The 15,062-nt window shown below is 36.1% G+C and overlaps 1 protein-coding gene across 4 annotated transcripts; it reads left to right on the top strand.

The window, feature by feature from the left end:
- The first annotated feature begins 2,952 nt into the window (after nt 1–2,952).
- Nucleotides 2,953–10,836, top strand: LOC120081670 (origin of replication complex subunit 4). 4 transcript variants are annotated; one of them, XM_039036723.1, is made up of 18 exons: nt 2,953–3,357; nt 3,585–3,675; nt 3,778–3,834; nt 4,267–4,314; nt 4,514–4,564; nt 4,647–4,690; nt 4,764–4,827; nt 5,039–5,125; nt 5,300–5,391; nt 5,505–5,586; nt 6,016–6,101; nt 6,197–6,306; nt 7,068–7,160; nt 7,253–7,317; nt 7,425–7,568; nt 7,745–7,928; nt 8,003–10,298; nt 10,613–10,836. In XM_039036723.1, the coding sequence occupies exons 1-16, from the start codon at nt 3,242–3,244 to the stop codon at nt 7,769–7,771; spliced, it is 1,257 nt and encodes a 418-aa protein (XP_038892651.1). In that variant the 5' UTR covers nt 2,953–3,241; the 3' UTR covers nt 7,772–7,928; nt 8,003–10,298; nt 10,613–10,836. The 4 variants fall into 4 exon arrangements, with proteins under 4 accessions (XP_038892651.1, XP_038892650.1, XP_038892649.1 ...); XM_039036722.1 differs by lacking the exon at nt 8,003–10,298; XM_039036721.1 differs by having other exon boundaries at nt 7,745–10,298.
- The last annotated feature ends 4,226 nt before the right edge of the window (nt 10,837–15,062 follow it).

Below are 15,062 nucleotides of genomic sequence, written 5' to 3'. Positions count from 1 at the left end.
TTCATGGCATATGCATCCATCACTTGAAAGCAAATTTATTAATTAATTTTAAGAATAAAGATGTTTTGGATATTTTCGACAAAACAGCCAAAACAAGTCGTGAGTCTATGTTCAACTACCATTGGAGTCAATTTGCAGGGTATCCAGGTCCATGCAAATACCTAAAAGATATTGGTCTTGAGCGTTGGGCTAGGGTGTACCAATGTAATAGAAGGTACGAATGCATCAAACAGTACATCAAGACTATCAGACTATGCGATGACAATAATTTGTGACGCGATAGACAAAGCAAGCAGACATGAAGTTAGGCCAATTGACCAACATGAGTTCGAGGTGATAGATGGAGGTTTAGGAGGCTTGTAAATATTCACGCAATAACATGCATTTGTCGCAAGTTTGATTATTATGAAATCCTTTATCCACATGCGATTGCTGCATGCAGGGTTCGAAATATTGATCCTATTTCTCTTTGTTCACGGGTATACTCTCTTGAACCAGTATTGGTTACATATGTTGAACCTATAAGACCACTTAGACACTTTTCAGGTGGAAGCAATCATTGGCCTTTGTTGAAACATTGCCTCCAAAAAGAGTTCCAAGAGTAGTTCGTCCGTGAACAACAAGATTTCCTTTTATGGGTGAATTTCGTCAAGTCCACAGGTGTTCAAGATGTAGACAAATGGGTCACAACAAAACGACATACAATCAACCTTTCAATATTGTCGAGTGATGTATGGATTTTTTTATTACTAATTATGTCCATCATCTTTATGGATTTTTGTGGATTTGAATGATTTTTATATTATATTTTGCATAGTCCTAACCGGAAATGAGTATACTTTGATGGGTTTTTACATGAGCCCGCCCGGGTTGACGCCTACTTGCATCTAAGATAAACTAACATTGAGTGAAAAAAATGAAGATCTATACATGATTCGATGAAAAATCCCAAATAATCTTCAAATGAAAAGGAAAATCTGAAATGTAGTTGAAATCGAGTGAGAAAATGGAAGAATGAAATGGAAGGAAGGCTAAACGGGTAGGTTTGGGAGGGAATGAGAGTTTGTGACTTTTGAAATGTTGAAGGGCATTACAGTAATTTTACATTGTTAGGGGTAAAAAAAATAATATTTTTAAAAAGGGTCGAAATTTTAAAACCAAAACTCTAAATAGCTCATTTTTGTTAATTATCCTATACTTTTGAAGGAGTGGGATAGGGTATTTTGTTGGAGAGAAGGAGAAGGGGTAGTTAATAGAAAGAGAGTATCATGAGGTTAATTGAGATATTTTTAAATCACACACGGATATAAGTGTCCAAAAAAAATTTCTTCATCATTAGTACTTTTATGTATATTATAGATAAGTGTTACGGAATTTTTACTTCCCTCCAATTTTGTTCTTTACTTCTTGCATCATGAGCTTTTAACTCTAATTTGAGATTTAAATATGTGAATGTCCTAGGAAGAAGAAGAATATGTAAAAAGTGATTTATTTTTCAATATCATAGCATGACTTGTTTTTATTGATTTTTAGTTTTATTATTAATCTAAATCGATCACCTTAGTATATAAAAATCGAGTTTAATATTAAAAATGTCGGATACAATTTAGTTTTCATAAAACCAAGGTAGGAAAAGAGCTTAGAAATAAGACTTTATTTTTTTTTTTTATCACCAACATATAACAAAATTTTTAGTATCATAGATGATTGTATTTTATTAACTAAATTCACATTAGCCATACACAACACATGTAGATTTAATGGCTTAGAGTTTGTTTGAATTGACTAGAGAAAAAAATGTTTTTTAAAAATTCGTTTTTATTTACACTCTTTTAATAAATTTATTAAAAAAATACTTTTAAAAATTATTTAAAAAATTAATTTGAATGATTGTCAAACACTTAATTTTTTTTAAATGACTTATTTGTAAAATTAAATACTTGAAAAATTTAGCTAAATACTCTTTTACCTCTTAAAGATACTTTATAAAAAGTCGAAATATGTTTTAAATTCATATTCACTATGCATTTAAATTGAGCGGGGTGACAAATTGCATATTAGGCTACATTTACTTTTAAAAGGGTATGGACATGTTTGAATCCTTCATTCTCAATGATATCTTTCTTTTCTTTTTTCTTTTTCTTTATTTTCTTTTAGAAAAACGATCTCTTCATAAATTATTTTTGCATTGGTTACCAAAGCCGTTTTCTTGAAGAAAACCTTTGTTTCACTCTTAGAATCTTCATAAATTATTTTTGCATAGATTATCTTTTTCATGCTAAAAAAAACATATTGTCAATTGACTGAGATATATATATTGTCGACCAAAAAAATAATAAGTCAAATCTCCATTTAAAAAAAAAAAAAAAATCAAATGTCTTCCATGGTAAATTTTACTATTTTGCACGTAATTAAGTTATCAAGTAATCTTCAAACCGAGTATAAGTCAATTGACATACGAGTATGTTAGAAACCACGAACTTTGTGTGGCTCGAATCCCCTACCTTTAATTGTACTAAAAAGGAAAAAAAATGTTATCGAGTAACATTTATCAAAATTCACAAATTTCATCCAAAGGTTATCATTTCTAATATTATTTTTCTTTCAAATCTTATCAATTTTTGTCCAACTACACATATGTTTAATAATTCATTCATGGCATATATGACTACATTTTTTAACATTTTAATGAAAACTCATCGAAGTTTAAATTGCAATAAGTTTCAAGTTTAAGGTTAAATTGCAATTATTATCTAATTTTGACCTTTCATAAATATTTTAAAATTATTTTTAGATTATAATTTTATTAAAATATTTGATGAAAATCGAGACTTAATTTTAATGTGACAAAGACTTAATGAAAAATGGGAGCTGAAACACTCTTGCTAAAAAAAAATAACCATATATATACGCATATATATTGTAATTTAAAATATATTAAACATAAATTAATTTTTTAAAAAAAGACAGTAAGTTTATTTCTAAAATTCTCTCTGCCCCGCCCATATCCATTTCCTCTTTGCCGCAGAAACCACCGGCCGCTCCCTCTCTGCCGCTCGCCGGCACTTAGTTCTTTCTTCTCCTTCTATCTCCCTCTCTGCCGCAACCTCACGCCGCCACACCAACCACCGTCTTCCGCCGCAGTCCCTTCCCTGTTCACTTGCCGTTGAGATTCGTTCTAATTTGAAATCCTCCCAAATCCAGGGATTCCAAACAGAAACTACAAAATTTCAGAGGAAAAATGGCAGCAGAAGATCTTCCAGAAGCAACGGCAGCCCTCAGCCTCCTCCGCACTAGACTATGCAACTCAAGTTTCTACTTCAAACCTCCATGCGATTCTTCCGATAGCAATTACAGGTACAAATCTTTTTTTTTTTTCTCGCCTGTATTTCTCATTTTCCCTGTGGTTATCGCGAATGGAGGTTTACATTAGTGCTCGAGTTCTCTAGTCGAGATGAATTAAACCGAACAAACGTATACTTGTTGTTTTTCTTTCTTCTTTCCTTCTCGAGTTTTTCTTTTGAAGGGAACAAAATTTTTTCTTGTTCAATGGAAATGAAGTGTTATTGATTTGGTATCTTCAGCAAATTGAAGTTCATAATATCCAGTTCGGTGGCTGAAGCGTGTAATAATTCGATCCTGCTTCTTGGCCCCCGGGGTTCAGGGAAAATGGCGGTATGTGGAAGAAAACCTATTGGTATTAAAATTTTAGTGTTCTTTTTTAGATTAGTTTATTGTTTCGTGAAATTATTTTGGTGTTTGCTTTACGCATTTTAGGTGCTGGAGCTCGTTCTACAAGATTTATTACTAGAATATCCCGATATGATTACTGTGGTAGGCCTTTTACTGATTCTCTTGACTCTTTTTTTTTTTTTTTTTTTTTTTTCAAGATTTTCGCAAGTGTTCAACAATTTTGACTTGGTAATCTATGAAACGAACAAGTTTAACCTGTGAAGTAATTTTATTGAAAGGGAGGACCACAGATAACAATTTGTTGGGGAGTAAAATTAATTTCGAACTGTATATTAATGATTGATGCGTATACTTGATTAAATGAGAACATCTGTAAAAATTCTAAAGGCAATCCCTTTAATGAGCAAATTTTGGTTACTTCATAAAAAATATCATCAGATGAGGGTTATGTCTTAACGTCTACAATTGACTAGAGTAGTAAATAAAATTCTTGAAGAATAAAAAAAGTTTAGAAACGTTAGATCTACTTGGTTTGATAGATGCTTTTAAAAGGCTTCTCCTTATTTTTTGTAGATAAGGTTGAGTGGTCTTTTGCATTGCGACGACAATGGTGCCTTCAAGGTGGGATTTTCTCTCTTTCTCTTTCTCTGTTTAGCATGAAGTATGAACTGAGTAGTGTAAAAGCATTTTTAAATATCGAAAATGATTTTTTGGAGAAAAATCTGCATCTCGAAGTCTAAACTCTTTGTTCATAATGTGAAAGGATGATCTATTTTTATCTTTTTTATTCTTTGACACCTGACATGCCATTGACATTCAGGAGATTGCTAGGCAGCTTTGCTCAGAGTATCAATTATTGTTCTCAAAAATGGTAAGACACTCTGTCTATTTTATCTATCTTTATGCAATCATGACCCATTCTGGTTTATTGATATGGATATGATATGTTATAGGCATCCTTCGACGATAACTCCCAGTTTATGATAGCTATGCTGCGGTAAGTTATCTGCTAGTTTTCACTTATCTAAATTACTTGAAGTTTTGCTAAAGCCATGGATTCTTATGCTTAGGGAGTGTGGCTTGGCACACAAGACAATTGTTTTCGTACTGGATGAATTTGATCTTTTTGCACAAGTAAGACTCCTCCATCCTGTGCTGAAATCTACTTTTCTCAGTTCTTAGACCCCACCGTTCGGCATCCGTTTTTATATGGCTCTGACTTGAACTCAATGATATCTTTGGTTGAATCCTGGGATTCCATAGTCCAAAGGATTGAACATTTGTTTGTAAAGGACACGTTCTCTAATTATACATGATATGTGCTTTCTACTATTGGTCATTTCAGGGAAAACAACGGCTACTTTATAATTTGTTAGATGCCATGCAATCAGTGTCATCGCAAGCTGTTGTTATTGGCATCAGTTGTCGATTGGTAAGTTGCCTCAACAATGTATCCATTCCCTTTTGAAAAGTGAGGGTAAAAGATATATTGAGAGTTAGTTTCCTTCCAATTTCATTGGTTTGGATGTATTGCATGATCAGATTATTTCTTGCTTATGTTTTTGATAAAATCAAGTTACTAACAATTTCAATTGTTTTTCACCAGGATGCTGATCAGCTACTTGAGAAAAGAGTAAGATCTCGGTTCTCCCATAGAAAGCTGTTATTTCTTCCTCCCTGCAAGGAAGATGTGGAGAGGTAATTTGTTATGAACTTTATTAGTGGGCAGTTTTGTTTCTGTACGTTAGATTGTTGTAATTCCAGTATCATTAGTTTTATTTTGGCCATTTTCTCATACTATGATAATGCAGATTGCTGGAGCACATTTTATCATTGCCAATTGACTCAGACCTTCCTCACGACTACGTTATTAAATTTAATGCAAAGCTTCATGTATCCTTTTTTTTATTGTATATCTTATGGGAATACAATGTAGAAAGAGCATTTTAGACGGATGGTAGTAGACTTCAAGATTAACCAGTATTAGCAATCTTACAATAACGTTGATGATCCAACATCAAAACTGGCTACCTGCTAAAAAACCAAGTTTTCCATTTTGTAGGATTCATTAATAATCCAGATTAGGCATTTCGTTACCTCATAAAAAACATGACCCAAGAGCTCCATCAGATATTGCGAACAACTGGAGGTTGCTTTGAAATCATTATTTTGCAGTACTATTTCAGTTTAGCTGGCGACTGAAATCTTATGAATGCCATTAATGTTAACTTGTGCATGCAGAACAATTTTGTATGGCATAACTAATCCTTTTCAACCTTATTAAACATGGTTTCCCTCTGGTGAAGTACTTGACATTTGTAGAATATGTTAGCAAATGAGAGATTTAAAGAGATCATTAACACTTATTTGGACTCTGATTCGACCGTCAAACAATTAGTGAGATATCTGTAAGTTCTTTCACATGCCTCAAATAATGGATAAATTTCGTATGTTTGAGCTTCCATCCTAGGTTAAACTTACAGTGAAATGTCATGACATTTAGGTTTTGTGCCATATCAAAGATGGACTTGAAATCTGGGTTGCTGACCCTTGAGAATTTTGAACATGCTCTTTCAGATATTCAGAGGCAGCCAAAGCAGGAATATATAAAAGGTTCGGGGATTGAAAATGTTATAATGACTGTAATATCAAACTTTTTTCATCGTCATTCTGTAGTTTATGTAGTTTTGTATGTGTGCTCGCTTGTTTTTAATATAATAAATTTATTAAATGCTGTCTCTTGTATGTACACACCAAATTCCAGAGAATACCCAACATTGAATTGCAGTAAACGAATTCTAAGTATTTTAGTTGAGTTACTGTGCTTATAGGTTTTTGTTCCTTAATTTTCTTTTACATTCTTCTATTCTTGTGATTTTTCAATGATATGCTTAATCTTTATCTTTTTTCTTATTGGTTACAATGTTATTTTATTTTGTATATGGTGAGCTATTGTCCCATCAGTTATATAATATTGCTGTAGTTTTATTATCTCTTTCGGACCTACCCACTTTTTCTCTCGAGTCAGTTACAACATTTCTCTCTCCTAGTCTCTTATGAGAAATCTACTAAACAAAAAACATATTTAAAATGTTGATCGGTAAGTCTATTTGTGTTTAGATTAGTTATCACTATTAGTCCTTTTCAATCATTATTTAACATCAATTTTTTGTTATGATTATTTTTTTAATTGAATTTTCTCTTGTATTATATTTATCCATTCTTGGGTGTTTTCTTCAATGATAAAATTATTCCCTCCAAAAGCAACATGAAATGTTGTAATCGGAAATTGAATATGTAAGCATGTTATCAGATTGAATCCATTTCTTTATCCTCATTAGCAAGTCACGAATTTATCGAACTTTTTCTAGCAGATTGTTCCATATTGGAGCTCTATATTCTGGTATGCATGAAAAGGTTGGAAGTTAAGGAGCAGAATTCATATAACTTCAATTCTATAATGAAAGGTGCACTTCTGTTGATCCTCTAGTTGTTTTGTTGAAACTTTGCAAGATGTACAAGCATTCTTTCAAAATGTTTTTATTATTGAATGTGACAGAGTACAAGAGTATACATGATTCATTCCGGACATCTGATTATTATTCACGAAGTGTATGCTTACGGGTATGTTGGCACTGAGTGAAATTGTTTACATTAATTTTTTTTAGCTTCCTTCTAGGTTGGGCTCTATATTTGATTCTTTTACCAGAAAATTCCCTGGAGTTATGCAGGCGTTTGAGCACCTTCTACAGCGTGAATTAATCTGTTTCACTGACAACCGTGGACATAATCAATCAGTTGAATTTCGATCAGTCAAGCTGTTAATAACATCTCATGAACTACATCATGGACTGAAGTCTTATCGATCATGTCCTGTAAGTTGTTACCATAAAAGCAGTCTTATGGTGTGGCATTTGCTTTTGAAAAATTGAAAATTTGATTAAATGTGTAATCAACCATTTGTAAATTACATGTCAACTCGTAATTTATTTTTGTTCGTGTACCTTCCATCAATGTTGTAGTGACTGCGTCTTTTCTCTTATGGTTACAGGTCATCCTTCAGAAATTAATGAATTAAGGAGGTCAAATTCATGCAGCTGAGATGACTGGATGGCTGTTTAGCAGCCTCCCGACAGCGAGTTTTTCAGAAATTTTAATATAATATATTTACTTCCACAGATGTTATTCTGGGACTCCAGACCTTTGGTCTTGTGCAAGGCAGCTCAGGATCAGCGGTAAGTCCCTTATGCGAACATCTTTTCCGGATAGTATTGGGTTAGGTTTGACAAAAACTCAGCTCATTTTCTAGGTGGGACTTAATAAAAAAATTTCATTACTTGAACCAAATTTGCCCACCTTCATCTTATATGTTGTTTTCTTGGGATCCCTGGTGGGTATCAATCAAAATATTGGAACAAAAATCCTAGATCAGTGTTGCCAGTTTAAGCATAGATCATCTTGCCAAATTGTTGTATCATCGACAAAAGGATCAGGAGGTTCGAATCTCCATCTCCACGTATTGAACTCAAAATGTTTAGATTCAGTAGACATGTTGCTGGAGGAAAGACGAGACTTTTATGTGGTTTATCACCTGCATCAAAACTCATCTGCAGTGCGCTAAAGAGTAGTGAAAGTTTAGTGCAGGATTTTGGTCATCACAGTCTTTTAGAATACTTTGATCTTCGTATTGTTCAATCATTTTGGAAGACTCATATTGTAAATATTTTTATAGTGCTGGATGTCAACTTCTTTCCCATGAATGATTTCTTGTGTGTACTATGTCTTGAAGCATCTGTTTAGGAGGTACTTTTTCTTTACGACGGTTGTCTAAACCATTTTGATGGTATGTGTCGAAAAAGGGTTGGTTTGCCCTAGAGGTTTATTTGTAATTCTCTTATGGGCCTAGGGCTTCCTGTCTGTCTATTTATTTGAGCAGTCTTTCTGTATTTCGGTGTAACTCAATAATAAGATTGATCGTGGTTTTTTCTCCCTGGCCTAGGGTTTTCCACGTAAATTAGTCGTGTTTTTTTCCCCTCTTCTTCTTTTATTTTTATCTTGGTATCAGAGCAAGGGGACGAAACCTTAGCCACCATTGATGAGTCTCTTTCGACGACCAATTTTGAGATAGCTGACACGATTGAGGAAGCTGCCCAACAATACCTAGAGATCGCCTTACCTCGCCTTCTTCAACAAATGAGTGCCGCCAGAACGACAACCCAATCCATCGACGGACAGATCGGATCGCGCCCAACCAAAGAGAATCAGCGTCCAGATTTGAGCGATGCCTAGCCACCCTTTAGCCGTGGACCCGTCGATCTCCTAGGTGCAAATGGTGTTCGGCGAACAGATTCGGTCGTAGACCCAACTTTCCTCAAATCTAGAATAGTTGACTGACGGCGACCAGATATGTCGATCTTCCAGCAGCTTTCGCGCACAACATGCCAGTCAATCTCCCAGCAGGCTTCGCACAAACCAAACGTGAGCTCACCAGATCGATCGACAGCCCTAGGGTTCAAAGTCGCGACGACTTTTCTGGCTCGACTAGCCACGACCTTGTCGGTGGGTTTTCTGTCCAGCAACCTCCGGTGGTAGATCGACCAGTCCTCTCTTCCATCGGAATCGTCCAATTTACAGCTAGGCTCCGAGAACCCGGTAAACTCTTTCCATTCTTTACCTGCTACAAATTTATTATCTGGATCAATAGGACACTCTGCAGGAATTATTATTGGAGAAAAGTTGAATGACGAAAATTATTTCTCCTGGTCTCAATCCATTCGAATGACTCTGGAAGGAAGACAGAAATTTGATTATCTAATTGGGGAGATAGTCAAACCTGAACTTCGCAGTCCACACGAACGTATTTGGAGAGTAGAAGATTCATTGCTATGATCAGTTCTGGTGAGTAGCATAAAACCTCAAATTGGCAGACCGTTACTTTATACGACGACTGCCAAAGAGATCTGGGATGCAGTACAATAGTTGTATTCGCAGAAGCAGAATGCATCCCGCCTTTATACCTTATGCAAACAAGTCCATGAATGTAAGCAAGGAGCTATGGACGTCATGTCATACTTCAACAAATTGTCCTTGTTATAGCAAGAAATGGACGTATGTCGTGAGATTATCTGGAGATGTACACATGATGGGATGCAGTATTACAAACTTGAGGAAGTTGATCGAGTGTATGATTTTCTGGCTGGGTTAAATCCGAAATTTGACAGTGTTCGCAGCAGGATCTTGGGCCAACGTCCTACACCCTCACCGAGGAAGGTATGCTCTGAAATACGCCTCGAAGAAGACAGGTTTAGGGCCATGAATATTTCAGTAGTTACGTCTACTGAGGCTGCTGCTTTTGCCACTAAGTCATTTGGATTAGACAGTGACAACAAACCTCCACATGTCTGTGAGCATTGCAAAAAACCATGGCACATGAAAGACCAGTGTTGGGAAGCTTCCAAATTACAAACGACGTCAGTCATAGGACAAGGCTGGTCCTGGACGGGCTCTGGTCAGCAACTCGGCGAATGACAAGACCTCGACTCTGCCTCAAGCTGGCAGTCAAAGTAACTCAAGTGCTGTTGGGGTCGGTGCAATTGTACACTCAGGTACGACTCAGTCTTTTGGTTTTATTAGCATTAATGGTAAACGACCCTAGATTGTGGACTTTGGAGCAACAGATCATCTGACTGGGTCTTCTGATAATTTTATATCATATCACCCGGGTGCCGAAAAGATTAGAATCGCAGATGGGTCCTTTACCCCTGTTGCAGGGAAATGACATCTTTCTTTGTTTGATGGTTTAATATTGCGTGATGTGCTGCATGTTCCTAAAATTTTGTATAACTTACTATCTGTTAGTAAAATTACAAGGGACCTGAACTGTCAGACTGTTTTCTCACTCGACATTGTTTTGTTTCAGGATCTGAGCTCAGGGACGACGATTGGCACTGCCCGGCACGATAGGGGCTTTATTTCCTGACTGATGAAACTTCCTTTAAGGATGGTTATAGGACTAGTTTTATGTCTTTGAATTTCTCTACTGTTGAGACCGATTTTATGTTATGGCATTACCGTCTGGGACATCCTAATTTTCAATATATGAAGTATCCTTTTCCGCATTTATTTCATAATATTAATATATCATTCTTACATTGTGATGTGTGTATTCGGACTAAACAAAGTCATGTTTCGTTTCACTCTCAACCTTACAAGCCGTCCAAACTGTTCAGTTTTATCCATATTGATGTCTGGGGTCTCTCACCAACCACTACCTCTACAAGCAAACGATGGTTTGTCACCTTTATTGACGATCTCACCAGATTGACCTGGGTCTTCCTTTTGACCGATAAGTCTGAGGTGTCCTCTGTTTTCCAACAATTTTATGCGACCGTAGAAACCCAGTTCAACACAAAAATTACCATTTTATGGAGTGACAACGGGCGTGAATTCATTAATAACTCATTTTGGGACTTTCTAGTACAAAAGGAATTATCCATCAAAGCTCGTGTGCCTATACTCCTCAGCAAAACAGAGTAGCCGAGAGGAAAAATAGGCATCTAGTAGAGGTCGCTCGTTCCCTTATGACCTCTCTTTCTTCCTATTTGTAGGGCGATGCTATCCTCATTGCAGTCCATCTAATCAACCGCATGCCTTCCCGTGTCTTATCCTTCCATACTCCTCTTGACCGTTTCAAAGAATTGTATCCCAACACTCGGTTAATTCCTAACGTACCTCTGCAGGTGTTTGGATGTGTTGTCTTTGTCCATACTCACAGTCCCAATCATACGAAATTCACTCCTCGTGCCTAGAAATGTGTCTTTGTTGGGTACCTTCTCCATCAATGTGGGTACAAGTGTTATCATCCCTCGTCTCGAAAGTATTTTGTGTCTATGGACATCACCTTTCTCGAGGATTAACCGTTTTTCTCTGTTAGTCCTCTTCAGGGTGAGCGTCCTAGTGAAGAGGCTAACTGGTCCATGCACTCCATTCCCCTAGAGGTGTTGGCTGAACCTGAACATCCTAGCTATGTTCTTCCTAGTCTTGTTCTTCCCACTAATCAAGTCCCTTGGATAACTTACTACAGGAAGAATCTCAGAAAGGAAACAGTGCCGCCTGTCGCATCTCCGGCTCCAGTTCATGAGTCTGACTCGGTCTCAGTTCCAGGTATGAATATCCCTGTTTGTGATACTGATGATTGTGTTGAGACTAATAATTGTAGAGTGGACAGAGATATAGAGATTGATGCAAATGATGAGAAAATATAGGGAATTGAGGAGGATGGAGAAACTGATGGAAAAGACAACATTGAGGAAATAACTCTAGCAAACGAGAATAGTGGAAGGGAAGGTGATTGTGTGGGAAGTCCTTCTAACGAAAGATCCATGGATCAGACGGCTAGTTGCAGCAAGGAACGTGGAGAAGAGGAAAACCGTGCATCTCTTGATCTTCCAATTGCCTTGAGAAAAGGGACTAGGTCATGTATAAAGTTCCCTATGCATAGTTACATGACATATAATAACCTATCTCCTGAGTTCAAGGCTCTTACTATCAGTCTAGATACGGTAATGGTTCCAAGTAATATACAAGTTACCATGGAAACTCCCGAGTGGAAGGTTGCAGTTATGGAAGAAATGAGAGCTCTAGAGAAAAATGGAACATGGGAACAGGTTGTTCTTCTTGAGGGGCACAAGACGACTGGATGTAAATGGGTGTTTATTGTCAAGTACAAATTTGATAGCTCGATTGACAGAAACAAGGCGAGACTGGTAGCCAAAGGCTTTACCCAGACCTTTGGTATAGACTACTCTGAGACATTCTCTCCTGTGGCCAAACTCAATACGATCCGGGTACTGTTATCTGTTGCTGTTAATAAAGATTGGCCTTTGCACCAATTAGATGTGAAGAATGCGTTTCTTAATGGAGTACTCGAAGAAAAAGTCTATATGAGCCCTCCACCCGGCTTCGAACACCAGTTTAACCATTGGGTTTGTAGATTGAAGAAGTCATTGTATGGGTTGATTGTAGATGACATTGTTCTGATCGGTGATGATACTGATAAAATTATGAGACTTAGAACAAAGATGGCTAAAGAATTTGAAATTAAAGATTTGGGAAAATTGTGATACTTCTTTGGGATGAAGGTGGCTCGATCGAAAGAGGGTATCTCTGTCTCACAACGAAAGTATACTCTAGATCTCCTCAAAGAAACAAGAATGACTGGGACCTGTAGACACCCCTGCAGAATATAATGCCAAACTGAGTAATGTTAATAATGGAGCCCCTGTTAGCAAAGAGAGATATCAGCGATTAGTCGAGAAGTTGATATATTTATCTCACACAAGACCTGATATATCATATGCCGTGAGTGTTGTTAGTCAGTTCATGCAAGCTCCTTATGAGGAACATATGGCAACCATTGAATGCATCCTACGGTATTTAAAGGGCACTCCTGGTAAAGGTCTTTTGTTCAGGAAGTCTAGTAAACGTGGTATAGAAGCATATACAGATTCGGACTGGGCTGGATCTGCTGTTGATAGAAAGTCTATGTCTGGATATTGCACGTTTGTTTGGGGCAATCTGATCACTTGGAGAAGTAAGAAACAGGGAGTGGTTGCCCGGAGTAGTGCAGAAGCCAAGTACAGGGCCATGAGTTTGGGGATATGTGAAGAGATCTGGTTGAAGAAAGTATTAACAGATCTTCGACAAGACAGTGAGCTTCCAACGAAATTGCTCTACGACAATAAAGCAACAATAAGTATTGTCAACAATCCGGTCCAACACGATAGAATCAAACACGTCGAGATTGATAGACATTTCATTAAAAAAAGTCTGGATAATGGGAGCATATGTATTCCCTACACCCCTTCAAATCAGCAGATTGCAGATGTCCTTACAAAGGGGTTGTTAAGACGGAGTTTTGATTACTGTGTCAGCAAGTTGGGTTTGATCGATATTTACATCCCACCTTGAGGGGAAGTGTCGAAAAAGGGTTGGTTTGCCCTAGAGGTTTATTTGTAATTCTCTTATGGGCCTAGGGCTTCCTGCTTGTCTATTTATTTGAGCAGTCTTTCGTGTAACTCAATAATAAGATTGATCGTGGTTTTTTCTCCCTGGCCTAGGGTTTTCCATGTGTGTTTTTTTTCCCTTCTTTTATTTTTATTAGTATGAAAATCACATTTAAAAGTTCAAAATCAAATACTAAACTGATCAAGTGAATGAAGACATGTTTTATAGTGATTTTATATATGACAAAAGTGATTTTAACTATTTAAAAAATGATTTTTTTTGATAATTGTTAAGTCATCTCGGATTCTCGATGAACTTGCTCTTTCAATCACTGGTATAGGCATTTCTGTGGCTGCCAAATATAGGCTTCAGTGTGCTGGTAAAGACCCTGGATTTGGATTGTAAAAGTTTATTGGATTGATTTGCTAGTTTCTTGTAGAAGATTGATTTAGTTTGTTTTGATATATAATAAAGAGGATGGCGTTGTATTCAAAATGGTAACATACAAATAACAATCATCAATGACATATCTATTAAAATAATAATAATAATAATAATCAATGGCATGTATAAATGGATTCCTCATATAGTCTTTAGCTTAGAGAAATGTCTTGAATTTTCCCTCTGATGATAGATGTCTTTATAGTTGGATTGTGTCCATGGCGGAAAGGTGTAAATTACAACTAGGATTTCATGGATAGATATGTTATTCACTTTATTTTGTCTAATTATCTATTATATGCCATCTCTTATCACGTCATATCAAATAAGTCAATATTTGTCAAACATCAATTTTTTTCTTCTTCTATCCCGTAGTTAATAGGAGACACATACATTTTTTAATTTCCATCTAACAGTTATTATGAGACAACCAACTCATTCGATAATTTTTTTTTTCACCTGCCGATCAATTGAGTCAAGCTTTAAACTTTGAAAACTTCCTCTCGTCTAGTTCTCGATCTTAAGAAGTTGACAACATAGATATATATTTCAAGCTATAGAACAAATTTAGACCTCCATAAGATTTGGAGGAGTAACATAAATTTGAAAAATTGGGCAAAATGATCCATTAGAACTTCTATTTTGTTTTTTAAACCTATCTTTTGAAATTTTTTTTTTTGATCCCTTGATGATGAAAATGATGTAAGCATGATTGTATAATTACTCTTATGCCCCTTACCACTAACCTACCAAATTAATTCACATTCTCCACCTAAATTAATTTATCCAAAAACCATTAACAAAAAATTATTCACACAAAAAAATTCTCCACCAAATTTGTTGGTTGTATAATTACTCTTATGCTTCTTATTAAATTCCCACTTTCAATTTCAACCATTAACCTACCAAATTAATTCACCTTC

The sequence above is a fragment of the Benincasa hispida genome, chromosome 7, assembly GCF_009727055.1.
Source record: "Benincasa hispida cultivar B227 chromosome 7, ASM972705v1, whole genome shotgun sequence".
Lineage (NCBI taxonomy): Eukaryota > Viridiplantae > Streptophyta > Magnoliopsida > Cucurbitales > Cucurbitaceae > Benincasa > Benincasa hispida.
The sequence above is the reverse complement of the archived record's forward strand: the minus strand, read 5'-3'. Positions and strand labels throughout refer to the sequence as shown.

What these genes read in the sequence shown, in the direction of transcription:
- LOC120081670 (XM_039036722.1), top strand. Translation starts at nt 3,242, where the DNA reads ATGGCAGCAGAAGATCTTCCAGAAGCAACGGCAGCCCTCAGCCTCCTC. An exon ending in AATTATTGTTCTCAAAAATG is followed by an intron (nt 4,565 to 4,646) that starts GTAAGACACTCT and finishes GATATGTTATAG; the next exon opens with GCATCCTTCGACGATAACTC. An exon ending in AGTCTTATCGATCATGTCCT is followed by an intron (nt 7,569 to 7,744) that starts GTAAGTTGTTAC and finishes TTATGGTTACAG; the next exon opens with GTCATCCTTCAGAAATTAAT.